General features: G+C 38.4%; 2 protein-coding genes across 4 annotated transcripts in view; one reads left to right on the forward strand and one right to left on the reverse strand.

The window, feature by feature from the left end:
- Nucleotides 1-20,150, reverse strand: part of roh (reduction of Rh1) — a 135,627-nt gene that overhangs the window by 11,368 nt on the left and 104,109 nt on the right. The gene's annotated exons all lie outside the window — the stretch shown is intronic.
- Klp98A (kinesin-like protein 98A) overlaps nt 1-20,150 on the forward strand; it is a 45,135-nt gene that overhangs the window by 9,151 nt on the left and 15,834 nt on the right. For 2 of the 3 annotated variants that reach the window (XM_069504577.1, XM_069504578.1), the window contains exons 5-15: nt 90-329; nt 710-885; nt 1,336-1,460; nt 1,791-1,802; nt 1,935-2,047; nt 2,788-2,958; nt 3,841-4,080; nt 14,133-14,322; nt 15,794-15,965; nt 16,734-16,890; nt 17,583-17,756. In XM_069504577.1, the coding sequence (XP_069360678.1) occupies nt 90-329; nt 710-885; nt 1,336-1,460; nt 1,791-1,802; nt 1,935-2,047; nt 2,788-2,958; nt 3,841-4,080; nt 14,133-14,322; nt 15,794-15,965; nt 16,734-16,890; nt 17,583-17,756 (1,770 nt within the window). The remainder of the gene's footprint in view (nt 1-89; nt 330-709; nt 886-1,335; nt 1,461-1,790; nt 1,803-1,934; nt 2,048-2,787; nt 2,959-3,840; nt 4,081-14,132; nt 14,323-15,793; nt 15,966-16,733; nt 16,891-17,582; nt 17,757-20,150) is intronic. The other variant, XM_034978285.2, reaches the window with a different exon arrangement.

The raw sequence follows: 20,150 nt of genomic DNA on the forward strand, positions 1-20,150 counted from the left end.
TACTGAGTGAACATACATATCACAAATTTCGTCACTGGCACCGAAATTTTCGTGGACATCTCTCTTAATTAAAGTTGTATCGTTGCCAGGAATCCCAAGGCTTAATACCCCGGATATGTCGCCAACTGTTCTCCCGAGTAGCGGCCGGCAAGGAGTCCGGGGCCTCCTACCGCACCGAAGTCAGCTACCTCGAGATCTACAATGAGCGGGTCAAGGATCTGCTGTCCACTGATGCCGGACATTCTCTCAGGGTCCGGGAGCATCCCAAGCTGGGACCCTACGTGCAAGACCTATCAAGACATTTGGTGTCAGATTATGATGATATCCAGGTTTGTTTTTACAAAATTTACAGTTGTTTTACAGGTATATAGATGAAGCTGGATGACAGTAATATTTCTTGGATTAATGAGCAAGTCTCCATTGAGGTAGCTAAAAATTGGTCGGGACGACCCTCACCACCTGGGCGGTCTGGTATGCGGCAGAAAGTAATATACATTGACATTTAGAAGGAGATAGCAGATTTGTAGAGCGTTGTCCCTGTCATTGAGACCAACAAAACGTCATATCGGTATGAGTGACAACGCTCTACAAAGTCGAAATGTTATTCTTAAGGCCGATGTTCTTTACTTTCTGCCGCGTATTGTAATACGTATGTATGGAGAAACGAGTAGAAGTATAACCATGAGTATTTTTCACCAACGTTTGTTAGGAGTGCATGCATCGAGGCAACCTGCATCGCACGACGGCGTCGACGCAGATGAACGACGTGTCGTCTCGCTCGCACGCTATCTTCACCATCACGTTCGTGCAGGCCAGCTATCTGCGCCACAACAACATGCCCAGCGAGACCGTCTCCAAGGTGCACCTCGTCGACTTAGCCGGCAGGTGACTGAACAATAATAGTTATTACAGATGGTACAAGACGACTTCAGTGTAATATGGCATATCAGAGTCCAGAACAACCCCTAAACTAATCTTCCTCAGCCTCAAAACGTTCTGCTTCTGAAGATTTTGTTGAGTTGATAGAATTCGAACATCGAAACTCAAAAGTAGACCTAAAGTTCCTCGATTAAAAGCCGAAAATTAAGTACCACCAAATTTAACTTCTGAGTAGTTCACTTTAAAGTACTTGCTGTAGATGTAAGGACGAGCTTGAGCTTTAAAACAAGGTTATTAGGGCTCAGTTTTTATTATACCGCTAAAATTCGTATTCTATTAGCGTTGATGAGATGTAAAACCTTATACTAAGTCTGCTAAACAAAAATGAAGAAGATTTAATAAATCAGTAATTTTTTTACTTATAGTTCTTATTGAAACACTTGTATCCATCAACAGCGAAAGAGCAGATGCAACTGGCGCTACAGGTCAGCGGCTGGTTGAAGGGGCACACATTAACAAGTCTCTAGTGACCCTAGGATCCGTCATATCGGCACTCGCTGAGGCTACACAAGTTGTTGACAGTAAGTTGCTTTTGGATTTGCATTAGGCTTTTGATTTTTTATTCCCGTTCTATCTGGGACTAAGCTATGATACTAACTCACTCATCTTAAACTTGCTAGAATAGATGGGTTACGTAATATGCGTTATTGATGAATCATCAGATCATAGAAAAATTTCGATCGATTTAAACTAGGCTTTTGATACTGTACATCATAAAAAGTAATGTTATTATTTCGTAAACCGATTAGTAATTTAGCTAAAGATTTTCTGTTCCTCAGTCTGTTAAGAGTTTGCGCTTGTTAATTAGTTTGTCATAATTTAACTGTGTATTTTTGTGTTTGCTTCGAAAGGAGTTCCACAAGGTAATCAATTAGGTCTCATTTTGTTTAAGTATGTCAAATTTATTTTCCAATAAAACAAATACAATATTAATAGTCAATTGAAATATAAACGTACGTTGACTACGAATAAAAGTAATTTTTGTTTTCTCTAAGGTCGGAATCCAAAGAACACAAAGAAAGTGTTCATCCCTTATCGAGACTCAGTTCTGACGTGGTTGCTCAAAGATTCGCTCGGTGGTAACTCGAAGACTATTATGATTGCTGCGGTAAGTGCTATTATTTTCTTTTTAAACATCCTTTTTAGGGTTCCGTACCCGAAAGACCCTATAACTAAGACTCCGCTGTCCGTCCGTCCGTCGGTCTGTCAGCGGGCTGTATCACGTAAACCATAATAGGTAGAGACCTGTAGTTTCCACAGAATGAACGATATGCATTACACGTGTTTTTTTAACAAAATTATCATTTTTCTATGTAACATGTAATAAGCTGTCATAGCCTAGTGGTTAGGACGTCCGCCTTCTAATCGGAGGTCGGGGTTCGATCCCGGGCACACATGTAACTATTCGGGGTTATGTGCGTTTTTTAATTAATTAAATATCACTTGCTTGAACGGTGAAGGAAAGCGTCGTGAGGAAACCTGCATGCCTGAGAGTTCTCCATAATGTTCTCAAAGGTGTGTGAAGTCTACCAAACCGCACATGGCCAGCGTGGTAGACTATGGACAAAACCCTTCTCACCCTGAGAGGAGACCCGAACTCTGTAGTAAGCCGGCGGTGGGTTGATCATGATGGTGTAACTTTTTTTTTAAAGAATATAAGCCAAATTGCTGACTAATATTCCCCTTTCCCCTCCAATTAAGCGTAAAGCTTGTGCTAGGAGTAGGTACGACAATAGTACAACGGGTGGGATTTGAACCGGCGACCTTTCGGTTTTCAGTCCGCTCCTTTAACCGTTGAGCTATCGAGGCTCTGTTGTCATCACATGTATGTTATGCTGTTTGTTGCAGATATCGCCAGCGGACTGCAACTACGGCGAGACGCTGTCGACGTTGCGGTACGCGAACCGCGCCAAGAACATCATCAACAAGCCCACCATCAACGAGGATCCCAACGTCAAACTTATCCGCGAGTTGCGCGAGGAGATCGAGAAGCTGCGCGCACAAATCTCGCACAACACGGTACGTGAGAAGAGAATAGGACCAGGAATCGAATTAATAGCATTGCCCCTATTAGTGCTAAAATCATCACTTACAATCAGTACCCTTATTATAAATGCAAAAGTGTGTTTTTTTGTTGGTTGGTTTGTCCTTCAGTCACGTTGCAACGGTGCAACGGATTGATGTGATTTTTTGCATGGGTATAGATAAAGACCTGGAGAGTGACATAGGCTACTTTTTATCCCGGGAAATCCAAGAGTTCTCGCGGGATTTTTAAAAAACCTAATTCCACGCGGATGAAGTCGCGGGCATCAGCTAGTAACTTCATAATCAGCACTACTACTATTAACCTCATAATCTAAATATATAAAAGGAAAAGGTGACAGACTGACTGACTGACTGACTGACTGACTGATCTATCAACGCACAGCTCAAACTACTGGACGGATCGGGCTGAAATTTGGCATGCAGATAGCTATTATGACGTAGGCATCCGCTAAGAAAGGATTTTTGAAAATTCAACTCCTAAGGGGGTGAAATAGGGGTTTGTCCACGCGGACGAAGTCGCGAGCATAAGCTAGTCATTATTAAAATAGGGGATTTTACCCTTCTTTGAAAAGTGTCTTAATTTGATTCTAAAGTCATAATAAACTACCAAAAAATGTACAAAAATTTTATTCGATCGATAAGTGCAATTATGCATTTAAAATTTTCAAAATTGTTCATAAAATAAGTCATCACCATATTATACATCACCCAATCCATTATCATCACTATCAGCGAACATCTTGATAGCCACTCACGTGATTTTTTGTAAACTGAAAACTAGCACAAGAAAAACATGATAAAATAAGTTTTTATTTCTTAAGTAAAAATTTTTTAAAATTCAAACCATTGTTTTAGGATCCAATTGAAGCAGAGCCAGCCGTCCTCGCAACACTCCAACGCAAAGAGGCCCAAGAAAAAGTCCTCACAGAGAAGTGGACAGAGAAATGGAGGGAAACCCAGCAAATCTTGCAGGAACAAAAGGCTTTGGGGCTGAGGAAGAGTGGTTTGGGAGTTGTTCTGGATTCTGACATGCCACATCTCGTGGGCATTGATGATAACCTGCTTTCCACTGGAGTCACCTTGTACCATCTGAAGGTAAGTGGTAGAGAAAGTCTTAACAGTTAAATAGAGGGAAACCCAGCAAATCTTGCAGGAACAAAAGGCTTTGGGGCTGAGGAAGAAAGGCTTGGGAGTTGTTCTGGATTCTGACACGCCACATTTAGTGGGCGTCGATGATAACCTGCTTTCCACTGAAGTCACCCTGTACCATCTAAAAGAAAGTGGTAGAGAAAGTCTTAACAGGGAAATTATAGGGAATCCAGCAGATTCTGTGGGAACAAAATTATTTGGGGCTGAGGAAGAGTGGTTTGGGAGTTGTTCTGGATTTGGCATGCCTCATCTCGTCAGTTCTATGATAACCTGCTTTCTACTGGAGTCACCATCTGAAGGTAAGTGATAGAACAAAATTAGATGGTTATGGGGCTGAGGAAAGAGTTTTGGGGTTGTTGAGGAAGACTGCTTTGGGAGTGGTTCTGGACTTCGACATGCCACATCTTGTGGATATTGGGGTATTAGTGGTAGAAAGTTTTTATGGTGAACTAGAAGCAAACCCAGCAGATACAAGCGGAACAGGGCTCCAGAGGTAAGGAATGATGGTTTGGGATTTCTTCTGGCTTCAGACATGCCACATCTCGTGGGCATCGATGATAACCTGCTGTCCACTGGAGTCACCTTGTACCATCTGAAGGTAAGTGGTAGAACAAATCCTGACGGAAGTATAGGTAAATCCAGGAATAGAAGGTTTTGGGGCTGAGGAAAGGTTGGGGTTTGTTGAGGAAGACTCTTTGGGAGTGGTTCTGGACTTCGACATGCCACATCTTGTGGACATTAGGGGATTAGTGGTAGAAAGTTTTTATGGCGAGTTCCCTTTATGTCACATATATGAATACCAATGATAAACTACTTTCTACTTCATATGAAGGCAAGTAGAACTAGAATCCTTTAAAATTATGCTAGTGCTTAGTAAGCTAATTTTACCTTTCGATTAGTTTAATTAGTTTAATATTCTTTATTGTACACCAAAAAGAAAAGACACAAAAAGAAACAAGTAAAAGATGAACATACAATCAGCGGCCTTATCGCTGTGAAGCGATCTCTACCAGGCAACTAGGTTGAAGAGGATTTAAGGGCTAGTGAAAACTGGGTTTAAGGTGTACGTAAGTTGTTAGGGAACATAAAGATAATAATTATAATATAAGTAATATTGTAAGGGTGGTAAATTGGGCGGAATAGAAATATACCCGGATACGGAATAATCTACCACCTTACAAAGATTAGAGGAAAAAAAAATAATTTTACTTACTTGATCTATCTACCTAGTAAAGAATAGAAGCTAGCCGTCGACTCCCTTGTAATGTATATGAGGTGTTATAAATGAAATTTGCCAGATGTTAGGCAAAATTGTTTTTAATGTAACTTTTACCGGGGTCGCTTAATACATAGTGATGGCTAATAATGCTTAGTTATTCTAGCTTAATGCCAAGACTTAATTTAGATACATTAGAATGCCTTAGGTAGATAGTACATAAAATCTATGTTTTAAATTTAAGATGCCATTGGCATGGAATAGACAATGACACAGTAAAATTCATAAAATTGTTTCAAAATAAAAGCTCAGTAGTAAAGACAGGGTTCTTACTGTACACTTACATTAAGAAGGTTCACTAAACTGTTCCAGGATACAAACATTTGCTTACTTGTAGGTGCGAAGACTGCAAGGTAGCTGGACGGCATCGACCAAGCTCCCAAAACTCGATTTAACTTGATTCTTCACAACCGAAATGTTTCATTACAAAGATTTTCACCAAGTCTTATCCATAGAAATTAAGTTGCCAACGTGAATGTGCAAAAGAAATAAATACGAAAACCGAAAACTAAAAACGGAAACGCAAACGGAAACTAAAACGGAAACGCAAACGGAAACCCTGCAACAAAGAAAACAAGATTATAATTTGTGCTGTGTGAAAATTTCGACACGTGGAATTTTCCCGATCAAACACAACTCACCTATTGAACTCCTGGCCACCAATGGTTTTCAGGAGTCCACCCACAACCCATTATCCTCATTTATTTGGGAAGGTAAAATAACTGGAACTGAAAGGGAAAATCATGAAATTAGGATTTTCTCTAACCAAACCGCCATTTTGTCGAATCCACATTACTTGATTTTTCACTCACCATAATTGATGAAACATTGAAATACGTTAGGATGACTAAATTTATAACTATTGTATTTTCCCAGGCGAAGCCATGGGCGAAAAAGAGTGAGATTTTCCTGGAACGAAAAAATTCGTCTTCACATGTTGACTCCAGAAAAATTCTAAATCTCACCAATCGGTGTTGCCAGACGCAACCCGAGTGTGGCCGCTCTCATTTAGTTTGATCATGAAGCCAATTCATTTTTGAATATTTGCGGAACCTAAGGATATATTATAAGAACCGTTTTGTTAATGACTTAACAATAAACAAATGATATTATGGTTTTATTTAATTATTTTGTTTTATTTTTACGACAATTGACAACGAAGCAAACGCCATCTATTGTGGCTCGAATGAACTCTGAACATCGACCCACGCGTAGTTCTGCACCTTGATGCTAGGTGGCACCAACATACTTTGAACAAAATTGATTTTTATTAAAAGCGAAACGCTAGTTAGTAGTTCAAAATTTACAACGTCACAATACTTCCCCTCCTACGAAAAGGTTCAACAGGTTGAACCACGCTGCCCTCAGCGTCATCCAACAACTACTAACAATTTGCCTGAAACAAACAAAAAAAACACAGAAGTTACGCGTGAACGCACATCTACTACTAACAAGGAAAATTGTCTAACAAAATAAATATACTGAAAACAGTGTAAGGTTTTATACGTTATACTTAACTACACAACCCTAACTTCTAAAAAGAATATATACAAAAAAACTTCATGGTGTCTAAGACACTTGAGTGGAAACATCTTGGCATCATTCTTCAGCTGACTGATAGAATGCGTCTAGGCCTACGGTGGTTCACTCTTTTAAACTACCATCGTAATATTTGTTACTCAACAAATACGGAAAATCTGGTTGTGAACGGGTCCATCTGATATGGCAACCGTTCTCTATCCCATTCGGAAAAATAAAACCGAATCAAAATCGGAATATGAGAAAAAAAAACGAAATAACTCTCCTAGAAAATAGATCTCGGAACAGAATCGGAAAAAATAACAGAAATGATCCATTATCTAGAAGGAAAACGAAAACAAAACACAAAACCCCCCCTTTTCGTTATCCCCAAAGTACGATATTTGCATTTTTACTTTCTCAACCGGTTGGTCTACCACAAGCATTCCCATCATCACATATTCATCCCTACATACATCCACTACATTCATCCTCAACTGAACCATGGTAATGTAACTGTTAACTCAGAACATCACTACACTCATACAAATTCCTAATTGAATATTGATAACTTAAATATTCAAACAGTTTAGACCAAACTAAGTAATGGCAAATATCTACTTCTTAATATCCTTAATATGCCAAGTGCCTATTGGGTGGTTGTCAGCTACTCTAACTAGTTCGTAAACCAAAGGTGACAAAACCTTGACAACCCTGCACTTTTCATACTTAGGTGCCAGCTTAGCTGTGAAAAAATTTGTAGCGTCGCTTTGTGGATAGGTCTTTTTCCACACTATATCCCCAACAGAATAGCTTGCAGACCTACGCCTTAAGTTGTAATGCGTTGCATACTCTGCATGAGCCTGAAACAAATTTCTCCTAACCTGACCAAATATGTCCTCCAAAGTTCCAAACTTTCCTGCGTATTCCTCCCTTGGAATTCCGGCCTCGTACTCCTTATCCGTGTCCTTATAGAAGGAACCATTTAAAACCGGTTCTCTAGCGTGGACAAGGAAGAACGGGGAGAATCCAGTGGATTCATTAACCGCACTGTTTATGGCGAACTGGACCTTGTACAGGTTTTCGTCCCAGGACCTGTGGTTATCTTTCACAAAAGCGGCTACAGCAGTCATAACAACCTTATTGTACCTCTCAACAAGGTTAACTTGCGGAGTGTACAGTGGTGTGTAGTGTAATTTCGGAATATTATAACGCTTAATGAGATTACGGAATTCAGATCCTGTAAATTGGGACCCATTGTCCACAATCACAGTCTCTGGAACACTATGGTTCAAAAATACAAAATTCTGTAGCGCTTTAACAACAGCGGCACCTGTGGCACGCCGTAACGGAAACAACATTGTATATTTCGAAAAACAACACGTCACCACAAAAAGAAATGTAAATCCTGATTTAGACCTAGGCAAAGGTCCGACTAAATCAGCCGAAATGACCTGAAAAGGTCTCTCGCAGACTTTAGGCTTCCCTAGCAGACCTGGAGTGGCTGATGTCGTGTGTTTATACGCAGAGCAAGTATCACAATTCTTAACGTACTCAACCACGTCCTTATACATACCACGCCAAAAATATCTGAGGGATAATCTGCGATGAGTTTTGAACACACCAAAATGACCTGCAGTTGCATCTGCATGGTTTTGTTGCATAATTCTAAGGATGTCGTTCTTGTGGACTACCTCTTTCCAGTCGAACTCACTGAGAAGCTGGTATTTACATTTACTGTAACGATATAGTTTATCGTTCAAAATACAAAAATTCGGAAAATTTGCTGGATTGATTTTACAGCCATTAAATGTTTTGTCATACCAGTCATCTACCAAAACTTGTTGACTAGAGTTATCATTACGATCACCAACTACATCTACGTGTATGAGTCTCGACAAGGTATCCGGAACTACATTATCACAACCCTTCCTATGTTCGATAACAAAATTATACTGTGATAATCTACAACCCCATCTGGCGAGTCGTCCTGAGGGATTTTCTAAATTTAAGAACCACTTTAGGGATGCATGGTCTGTGATAATTGTGACTGGCTTGGAACCAAAATAAGCCTGAAATTTCTCCACTGCAAAAATCACAGCTAGAGCCTCGCGTTCCGTCGCGCTGTAATTCCTTTCGTTTTTATTTAGGCTCCTACTGACATACGCAATGGGATGATCGCAACCATCGGTTTCTTGCGTTAGCATACCGCCAACACCATATGCAGAAGCATCACAATGTATTTTGAATGGTTTTTCAAAATTCGGTACCGCAAGAACAGGTGCGGTTACCAACGCATTCTTCAATGTATTAAATGCTACCTCTGCCTGTTCGCTCCACTCAAATTTAGGTGCGTTCTTTCCTTTACTCGTTAGTCTATTGAGTGGTGCAGCGATGGTTGAAAAATTCCTAATAAAGCGCCTGTACCAAGAACAAGTGCCTAGGAAAATCTTTACCTCCTGTGCAGTTTTTGGGGTCGGAAAGTTCAAAACTGCGGCAACTTTTCCAGGATCTGTGCGTAAACCAAATTCATCCACTATATACCCTAAATATTTCAAAGAGTTTCTAAAAAAATTACATTTATCAAAATTTATGGATAGTTGAGCCATTTTTAGTTTATCCAGAACTCTGTTTAATAAAATTAAATGGGTTTCAAAATCAGCAGAACAAATAACAATATCATCTATATAACAAAATACTATTCCATTTTCAATATCACTACAAAAATTTTGATTAAATAACTGGTCCATTAACCTCTGCTGTCGTGCTGGTGCACCGCATAGGCCAAACGGCATGACTTTAAATTTGAATAACCCTCTACCAGGAACTGTAAAACTGGTTTTTTCCTGAGAGTCGTCAGCTAACGGAATTTGCCAGAAACTTGAACTTAAATCAATCGATGATAAAAACCTTGCCTCTTTCAAGCTATCTAGAATTTGTGGAATGTACGGTATTGAGTATGAATCCCCCTTTGTCACTGAATTTAATTTCCTGCAATCTAGGCAAAATCTCCAGTCTCCATTTGCCTTTTTCACTAAAATTGCTGGGTTATTCCAAGGGCTTTCACTCGGAGTAACTACGTCCATTTCCAGCATCCTATCTAACTCTTTACTTAAAGCTTCCTTCTTTTCGGGAGAAAGTGGATATTGTTTTATTTTTATTGGCAAGGCATCACCGGTGTCAATAACATGTTCAATTAATTTTGTTCTACCCAATCCAATTTTCTCTGAAGAAATATTTAAAAATTTATTTACTACAGATTGGGCTAATTCTTTCTGTTGAGATGATAAGTTTTCAAAAGAAGTGATGGTATGAATTTGTTCATTATCAATCGCACAAATATTGTAAAATTGAGAAGGTGCCTTAATTAATTCTAAATTATCAAAAATGCCAGGGGCTAACTGAAATGTTTTCCAAAGTCACAGCCAAAAATAACATCCGCTATTATAGAGGGTACTACAAAAAATTTTATTATGTGAGTTACGGAATTATAAGTAATCGGAATAAACATATAACCCATGCAATCAAGTTTGTCTCCATTGTGTTGACAACCTTGAAAACATGCAAAACATTATAGCGAAATAGATAGACACAGGTTCTTCAGAGCCTTGTGTTCTTGCTCGAATTTCACCTAGCAACCTGTAGTCATAATCTACTGCATCAAATTCCTCTAAAAATAAAGTTTTCAATTCTGACCAAGACGAAACTTGACATTTGTTGCCTCTGTACCATAACAATGCTCGGCCTGTAAAAAGATGAAATGCAGAAACAAATAATTTTCCATCTGAAACGCCATAAGATCTTTTATATTCCTCAACGCGTTCGATGAAACTGCGCGGATCACCCTGTCCGTTGAAATGTAACTTCCACTTGGCAACATTTTTATCACCAGTGCAGTCAACGGCGGTACTCTCGGAATCCAGTGATTCGTCGTGAGACGACTCATTGTCAGCATCTAATCTGGAAATCAAACTCTGCAACTTTGTATGTAATTCACTCTTCCTACTTATTAAGCTGAGTTCGGAACACTGTATTCTCAAAATTCTAAAGTACAAATGTGAAGCTAAAGCTTTAGACCTACAGAGGGCATGTCTATCTTTAGTGTCAGAACACTTTTTTAATAAATCTTCTAAGTCTTGAAGTTTTTTAGTAATAACCCCTAACTCACTTTCAGAAGTGAAATCCGTCTCTAAAATTGATTCAGAAGGAATTTCCTGAATTAATTGTTTTAACTGTTTCTTTAAACCTAGCACTGTAGGTGCTGGAGTTTCGGAACGAATGGATACCTCATAACACAATTCGTCCTTCAAAAGTGAATGAAACTGGGCAAAAGTCTGTTCCATTGTGTTAAGTCAAAACACATTTAACAAAATATCGAGCTTGTGTAACTGTCTATGTTTAGCCTTATACAAATTGGTTAAACACAAACACAAAAGAAGTTATTTAAACTATTAAATATACACAAGCAAAATACACAACAAAAACAATATTCTTAAGTCTATCCTAACTATTTTATCAATTATGTTCCTATTCCAAAATATTGTTAATAATACAAGCACATATTATTACTATAGTAAACAAAATATAACAAAATAAAACTTCCCAAAATTGAATAAATGATTGTAAGGTGCAGTATCACCTTTATGAGTACACAGTGTGTTACAACCTTTACAATTACAAAAGTAAACAGGCAACAAAGTTGCAATGAACTCTGAATAGCATATTATCTTTAAAAAAAACAAAGAGATTGTGCAATGGTTTGATGACTGTTACTTTACACTTTTAACACATAACCTAAAATACAACAAAATCTGTTTCTAAATGTCACTTTAAACTACCAGCATTCAATTAAACTTAACATGTTTTGTGTGTGAAGTAGCTTTTATCATAACCTTAACACAGCTCTAAACAAAATTTCAACAAAATAATGAAGTATCAAGTCACTGAAAAAAATTGTTCATAACTTCATACTTGAACTTAATGTAATCTCTGAATATAGTTTATATATTTAGTTTCACAAGTTGTAACTCTTAGTATTTATAAATGTATGTGTGTAACTAGTTAACGGCACATAGCGTGTCAAAACTTTAATTATACTAAGTTACCGGAATTTTCAAACATAAGATGTACTTACTATTGAAAGCAATACCCAACAACAACTCAGTTAAGCAATGTTTATTACTAAACTGAAGGCAAACATTCACTTATACACCTCCAAGGTAAGTCAAATAACATAATTGAACGGCATAAGCACCATTTATAATGTGTTAATTAAATAAGAAAAAACCAATGTTGGACTATACTCAGAAAATTACTTAACCTATCAGACAAAATTTCTAACTATTAGTTATTATTTAGTTAGTTAACCATAAAAAAACAGCTTAGTGCTCTTTGCAATGTGTCACTACTTAGAAAATTGTACAATCAGCGGAGTACATTTCATAAAATTCACAAAATTTCTCAAAATATACTGAAATAACTATATAAAAAAAAACGTTCGGGCGCCATTTGTAAGGGTGGTAAATTGGGCGGAATAGAAATATACCCGGATACGGAATAATCTACCACCTTACAAAGATTAGAGGAAAAAAAAATAATTTTACTTACTTGATCTATCTACCTAGTAAAGAATAGAAGCTAGCCGTCGACTCCCTTGTAATGTATATGAGGTGTTATAAATGAAATTTGCCAGATGTTAGGCAAAATTGTTTTTAATGTAACTTTTACCGGGGTCGCTTAATACATAGTGATGGCTAATAATGCTTAGTTATTCTAGCTTAATGCCAAGACTTAATTTAGATACATTAGAATGCCTTAGGTAGATAGTACATAAAATCTATGTTTTAAATTTAAGATGCCATTGGCATGGAATAGACAATGACACAGTAAAATTCATAAAATTGTTTCAAAATAAAAGCTCAGTAGTAAAGACAGGGTTCTTACTGTACACTTACATTAAGAAGGTTCACTAAACTGTTCCAGGATACAAACATTTGCTTACTTGTAGGTGCGAAGACTGCAAGGTAGCTGGACGGCATCGACCAAGCTCCCAAAACTCGATTTAACTTGATTCTTCACAACCGAAATGTTTCATTACAAAGATTTTCACCAAGTCTTATCCATAGAAATTAAGTTGCCAACGTGAATGTGCAAAAGAAATAAATACGAAAACCGAAAACTAAAAACGGAAACGCAAACGGAAACTAAAACGGAAACGCAAACGGAAACCCTGCAACAAAGAAAACAAGATTATAATTTGTGCTGTGTGAAAATTTCGACACGTGGAATTTTCCCGATCAAACACAACTCACCTATTGAACTCCTGGCCACCAATGGTTTTCAGGAGTCCACCCACAACCCATTATCCTCATTTATTTGGGAAGGTAAAATAACTGGAACTGAAAGGGAAAATCATGAAATTAGGATTTTCTCTAACCAAACCGCCATTTTGTCGAATCCACATTACTTGATTTTTCACTCACCATAATTGATGAAACATTGAAATACGTTAGGATGACTAAATTTATAACTATTGTATTTTCCCAGGCGAAGCCATGGGCGAAAAAGAGTGAGATTTTCCTGGAACGAAAAAATTCGTCTTCACATGTTGACTCCAGAAAAATTCTAAATCTCACCAATCGGTGTTGCCAGACGCAACCCGAGTGTGGCCGCTCTCATTTAGTTTGATCATGAAGCCAATTCATTTTTGAATATTTGCGGAACCTAAGGATATATTATAAGAACCGTTTTGTTAATGACTTAACAATAAACAAATGATATTATGGTTTTATTTAATTATTTTGTTTTATTTTTACGACAATTGACAACGAAGCAAACGCCATCTATTGTGGCTCGAATGAACTCTGAACATCGACCCACGCGTAGTTCTGCACCTTGATGCTAGGTGGCACCAACATACTTTGAACAAAATTGATTTTTATTAAAAGCGAAACGCTAGTTAGTAGTTCAAAATTTACAACGTCACAATATGTATATTAATAGGCACAGAAATGCCTTAATAATAATATATAGATAAAGATATACACAGGTACATATATAATACATAATATATACATATATTAATATATAATATAGTGATAGATGAATAATAAATATACAACAATAATATTGATCGATTCCATTTCGAATAATTTATTCATACTTAGTTTTAAAACAAATATGCTCATTTGTTATCGTGTTCCAGGAAGGCGAGACACTGATAGGCAGTGAAGAGTTCACTCCAACCCCAGACATAGTCCTGACGGGAGCCGGGGTTCTGCCCTTACACTGTCGAGTGACCTTAAGAGAGGGGGTCGCTACCATTACCCCAGCCTCCGGCGCGCAGTGCTGGCTTAATACTGTGCTGCTAGACAAACCTGCCAAGCTTAGTCAGGGTGAGTGAGCTCTTTTAGTTACGAAGGGTGGTGAATAGTGTACTCTTACCCCGAATATAGTCCCCATAGAGCAGAAACAAAGAGGAGATGTTGTATTAAGATTTCCCTATGAAATATCGAGTGACATTTTGCGGGGTGAGGGGTTGTGGAACGCCGCCCACTTCTCAATTTTCCATCTGCGGGTTAGTAGCAAAACTACTCGCTTAGCGACCTAACATCGATATATTGATGTCACTACATAGTTCAGCTATCTCACACTAGATGTCAATAAGTGTAGAAATTACGTATAAAATTACTTACAAATGCAATGTGATACCATTCATAGCATCAGAACGTCTGTCTGAATAACTTTGACACGATAAAACACAACACTTCATCCTTTTGTTCTTAAAAACGCGAAAACACACCGATAATACGAGTCTCAATATATGTGAACCTGACGAACGCAGACAGCATACTAACTAAGGCCCCGCCCACAGTGATGACGTCAGGACCTAGTTGAAAATCACAGTGCACAGTTGCTTAGGCCAACTCCTCTTCGTTTCTGCTCTGTGATAGTCCCCATGGAAGTAAGAGCGGTTACGCACTGCATCCGATTCGAGTCAGAACCACATCGTACAATCGTATTTTATCGACATTTTGCACGATAAATCAAAAACTATTGTGCCTAGAAATAAATAAAAATCTGTTTAAGAATGTCCAAGTAAAGTCATTTCATATGATACCCCACTTGGTATTGTAATCTAACCTTGAAAGTTGAAAATAGCAATATTTGTTCATGAACACATTCAATTTTTTTCTTGTGATTTAACCAGAAATTCACGGTTTTCAGATTTTTCCCCTCATGTCTGCTATAAGAGCTACGTTTCTGCCAAATTTTATGATTCTAGGTCAACGGTTAGTACCCTCTAGGTTTCTTGACAGACAAAAAAGTGATTCTATAAGGGTTCCGTTTTTCCTTTTGAGGTACGGCACCCTAAAAACGCCTGAACACATATCAATTATTGAAATTAAGGTCCATAAAATTTCGAAGCAGTACATTTGTCACCGTTATTAAACTTGACAGACAAGTATCCTGTACAATCCCGAACTCCTGACGACCTCCCTGGCGCAGTGATAAGGGCTATTGTCTTATTAGTGGGAGGTCCCGGGTTTAATTCCCGGCAGGGGTTAGGAATTTCTAAATTTCTGGTCTGGTCTGGTGGGAGGCTTCGGCCGTGGCTAGTTACCACCCTACCGGCAAAACTGTGCCGCCAAGCGATTTAGCGTTACGGTACGATGCCGTGTAGAAACCAAAGGGGTGTGGACTTAATAAAAACTGCCATACCCCTTCCAGGTTAGCCCGCTATCATCTTAGACTGCATCATCACTTACCACCAAATGGGTGAGATTGCAGTTAAGGGTTAACTTCAACTTGTATCTGAATTTTAAAAAAATCCCATGCGGAAAGAAATAAACATGTTTTCCCCAGGGTGTATCCTACTCCTGGGCCGTACAAACATGTTCCGCTACAACGATCCAGCGGAAGCCGCCAAGTTGAGACAGGAAGGCGCGTCGGCTATGAACCTCTCCCGACTGTCTCTGTTGTCCTGGTCCACCACCGACCTGGCTGCGAGCACTGAGAACCTCAATACTACACTGTCGTAAGTCAAAAGAAATAGAATAAATAAATTTGTTGGATTTTTTTTTTTTTTTTTTTTTATTTGTTAATTTTATAATATAAAATAAATAAACAATTTGTTGGATTAGCTTTTAAGAAATGTTTTTTAAATATTTGTGTTTATCGTGTTTTGGATCAACCAATAAATTCTATTCTATTCTAAATATCTACTGTCAAAAGAAATAAAAAAAACCAAAACCAACTTCCCAAAAACTAATAAAACAAACATCGTAAGCATTGCCGTAGGTAGGGGGAAATTATTTTTGAAATGGATAATATACTAGTTCTTGAGTTTACCGCTTTTTTTGCTTATTTTAATTTAGTTTATGTCTGCAACTTCGTTCACATGGATTTAGGTTTTTTAAAATACCACGGGAACTCTTTGATTTTCCGGGATAAAAAGTAGCATATGTCCTTCCCCGGGATGCAAGCTATCTCTGTACCAAATTTCATCAAAATCAGTTGAACGGTTGGGGCGTGAAAAGCTAGCAGACAGACAATATCGCATTTATAATATTTGTATGGATATACGAAGGAAGAACATTTTAAAAGTGGGTGAAATACTGCCTTCTACGGTTTTGGCTAGTTTGTTTAGTTTGTACTGAGTGAACATACATATCACAACGTTCGTCACTGGCAGCAAGCAATAGCTTAGTGGTCAGAGGTTAAACGTATGGACAGTTGAATGATAACAGACAAAAAGGCAAGCAAACACACTTATTTACAATATTAGTATGAATTATTGATGCAGGGACCTAGAAAGCGAGATCAGATGCGAGCGCATAGAGGCACAGAGAGCGGAGTTGGAGAGGGAAAGACAACAGTTCGAGTTGCAGCAGGAAGAGCGGCAACGGCGCTGGCATCAGGAGCGAGAGCAGCTGCTTCAAGCGCAGCGGCAACTTGATGAGGTTAGACGCACGTTTTGGTTACAGTGCTGTCAGCGCCACAGACTTCACGTTTCAGAGTATAAGCAGTATCAAAGCCCACGACACGTTTTCTGTCTGAAAAATTCGGCGTGGTTGTGCACCCCTCTAGTAATATTGGCAAACAGTTAATCTGATTAACGATTAAAAAGTTAGTCGCGATGAACGATTCAAATTAATTAATCGTAATCGAAATTTTCATGATAACGATTAATTAAATTTAATTGTTAATCGTTAATCGCGATTGAAAATATATAATTAAATATAAATCGTTGAAAAAAACAACAAAATGGTAAAAATACTTACCTCTGTCAAAAATATTAATTAAACTAACGATTAACGATCAATGATTACTTTTTAAATTGCGATTACGATTACTGTATTAATCGCGATTAACTTAATCACGATTAATTTAATCAAATTAACAAATCGATTAAAAATTATTGTATTAATGCCAACACTACCCTCTAGTAAACTCAAATTGATGGAATAGAATAGATTTTTATTCAAATGAACTGTTACAAGTGCTTTTAAATGGTCAAAAGAATTTACAACTGGTTCGGAATGCCATTCCTACCAATAAGATCAAGCAATCAGAAACTCGCCGAAAAGAAACTTCTTTGCAAATGTTCAATTGACATAAAAATATGCTGAAATTACATTTTTCTTCAATTTAGGAGCGATCAGCAATGGAGAAAGAATACGCTGCCGCTTGTCGACGTCTTTCTGGTGACTGGAGGGCCTTAGAGCGAGGGTGGACGTTGCGTCGCAGAGCGTTACGCTGCAGACAACGGGAACTTAGCGCGCGTGTCACCAGGCACGCGGCGGCCGTGCGTGACGTCATCGACACTGTGAGTGACCTTTATTGCAGGTTCATGCTTGACCACTATTATATTTCGGCCAGGGCTCATCGTCTAAAAATGACCATGCCCGAGGACCGAGCTGGTTGTATCTTGAAACTTTGAAAACTGTGTTAGCATGATTTAGGATCCGCATAGCGACATCTAGTTCGTTGTAAGTTACTTCGTCGCAGCGATATATGTGGATTCTTGTTCGGTCGACTGGGAGAGCTAGGGTGTACGCAGGGCTTTGCGCTGCAGACGACGGGAACTGAGCTCGCGCAGATTCACGCTTGACTACTATTTTAGCTGAGCAGGTCAATCGTATCTATAGGAAAATTATCCGTGCCCAGAGATTGAGCTGATTGCATCTTGGAACTTCAAAACTCTGTTAGCGTGATTTAGGATTGCGTGGCGACATCTATTGTGATCATTGGCCGCCCGGCCGCGGCACAACCCGGTGAGTACACAGTCTATGTAAAGTGAAGCATGAATTCCTAAGAACATAAAAATCCTCATAAAATTATTATTTCCAATTATTCGTTTTAGTGGCTGCTTTATTAGTTTATACATTTTATTAAGAATTACTGTTTAAACTTAAAACAGTTATATGGTCTTCTTCTTTTCGCGTTGTTCCCTCAATTTTTCAAAAATCCCGTGCGAGGTCTTTGATTTTCCGGGATAAAAGTAGCCTATGTCCTTTCCCGGGATGTAAGCTAACTCTGTACCAAATTTCATCAAAATTGGTTAAACTGCTAGGCTGTGAAAAGCTAGCAGACAGACACACACTTTCGCATTTATAATATGTATTAGTATGGATAAACAACTGATAAAGATAGTACCCCTATACTTCGGCTCGAGGCAATATACTGTAATGGGATAAGTGCACTCACCGTGAACACACAAACAAACATTACATCATGCGCGACGCAATCACTCGTGTCATTGTACCACGCACCTGCAGCGCTACCATGCTTTCTAGATCGATGATTTATCAATTCTATTGCGTATCGAAACGTCTAATCGAAACTCGCAAGTTTTCAATTTTCAACAAATGACACGAGAGGCTTATGGTAGTATGAAATAATTAGATTATGCCCGCGACTTCGTCTGCGTGGATTACACACAAACCTCTATATTTTAACCCCTTAGGGTTGAAATTTTCCATAATCCTTTCTTAGCGGATGTCTACGTCATAATAGCTATCCGTATACAAAACAGCCCGATCCGTCCAGTAGTTTGCGCTGTGCGCAGATAGATCAGTCAGTCATTCAGTCTGCTTTTCCTTTTACTTAATATTAGTAATGCGAAAGTGTGTCTGTCCGCTAGTTTTTCACGGTCCATACGCTTAACTAATTTTGACGAAGCTTGGCAGAGAGCTAGTTCGCATCCCGAGGACGGACAAAGGCTCTTTCATCCAGAAAAATCAATAGTTCCCACAAGAATTTTAGAGGCCCACCCTTTTAACCAATTTTTAAAGGCACAGAGATAGCTTGTATCCCGGGGACGGACATACGCTATTTTCTATCTCGAAAAATCAAAGAGCTCCCACGGGATTAGGTTTTCACTTGTAAAATACGTACGAAGCGATTTGCCTCGTCATTTCTAATTCGAACCGCTGAGATTTAGAACACCCTTCCAGCATCAGTTTTCCTATGGGTACCTTCAAGACGAGAGTAAATAAGCATCTTCTAGGCAAGCGCGCTCCATCTTGGGCTGCATCATCACTTGCCACCAGGTCTGATTGCAGCCAAGCGGTAATCTATAAATTAAAAAATAAATCTAGAAACACTGGTAGCACCACACCGCCGCACATTCACTTTTATGCAAACAATAAAGTCGTTTTTATTTTCTCATAATCGAAACACTTGCGTCCCAGTTACCGCCGCGCTGTTTGTACTGAACACTTGTCATAATTAGATTAGTCTAGACTTCCTATATGTGCTAGTTTTTACCCCTTTTTTGTTTATACAGTGGAGTTTTTAATTTCAAGTTATATCGCAAAAAAATTGTAACACACATTAAAAAAAAATCATTAAATTTTGTATAAGTTGCACTTGCGTTGCAATTAGAGTTAGAAATTGTAGTTTACCGTGTAAGCCGTAATAGCTTGGTGATTAAGACTTTCGCCTCCCACTCGAGAGTTCGGGGGCTCGATCCCGGGCAGGCACCTCTAACCAAGTCCACCTCTTTTCACTTGACATTGTATGAGAAAGGTGAGAGGCACGATGTTTTTCACTGAAATCACGGGTTTAGGAAAAGTATTTTTGAAAAAGAATACTAAATGTATGTTTGCAAAATAAAGATATATGAATAAATAAAATATGTTAAATTGTGATAGAATTTTCATACCCCTAATCTTATTTATTTACGCCCAAAGTTGTCATAAATTTAGTGTTAAAATTG

The sequence above is a fragment of the Maniola hyperantus genome, chromosome 18, assembly GCF_902806685.2.
Source record: "Maniola hyperantus chromosome 18, iAphHyp1.2, whole genome shotgun sequence".
NCBI lineage: Eukaryota > Metazoa > Arthropoda > Insecta > Lepidoptera > Nymphalidae > Maniola > Maniola hyperantus.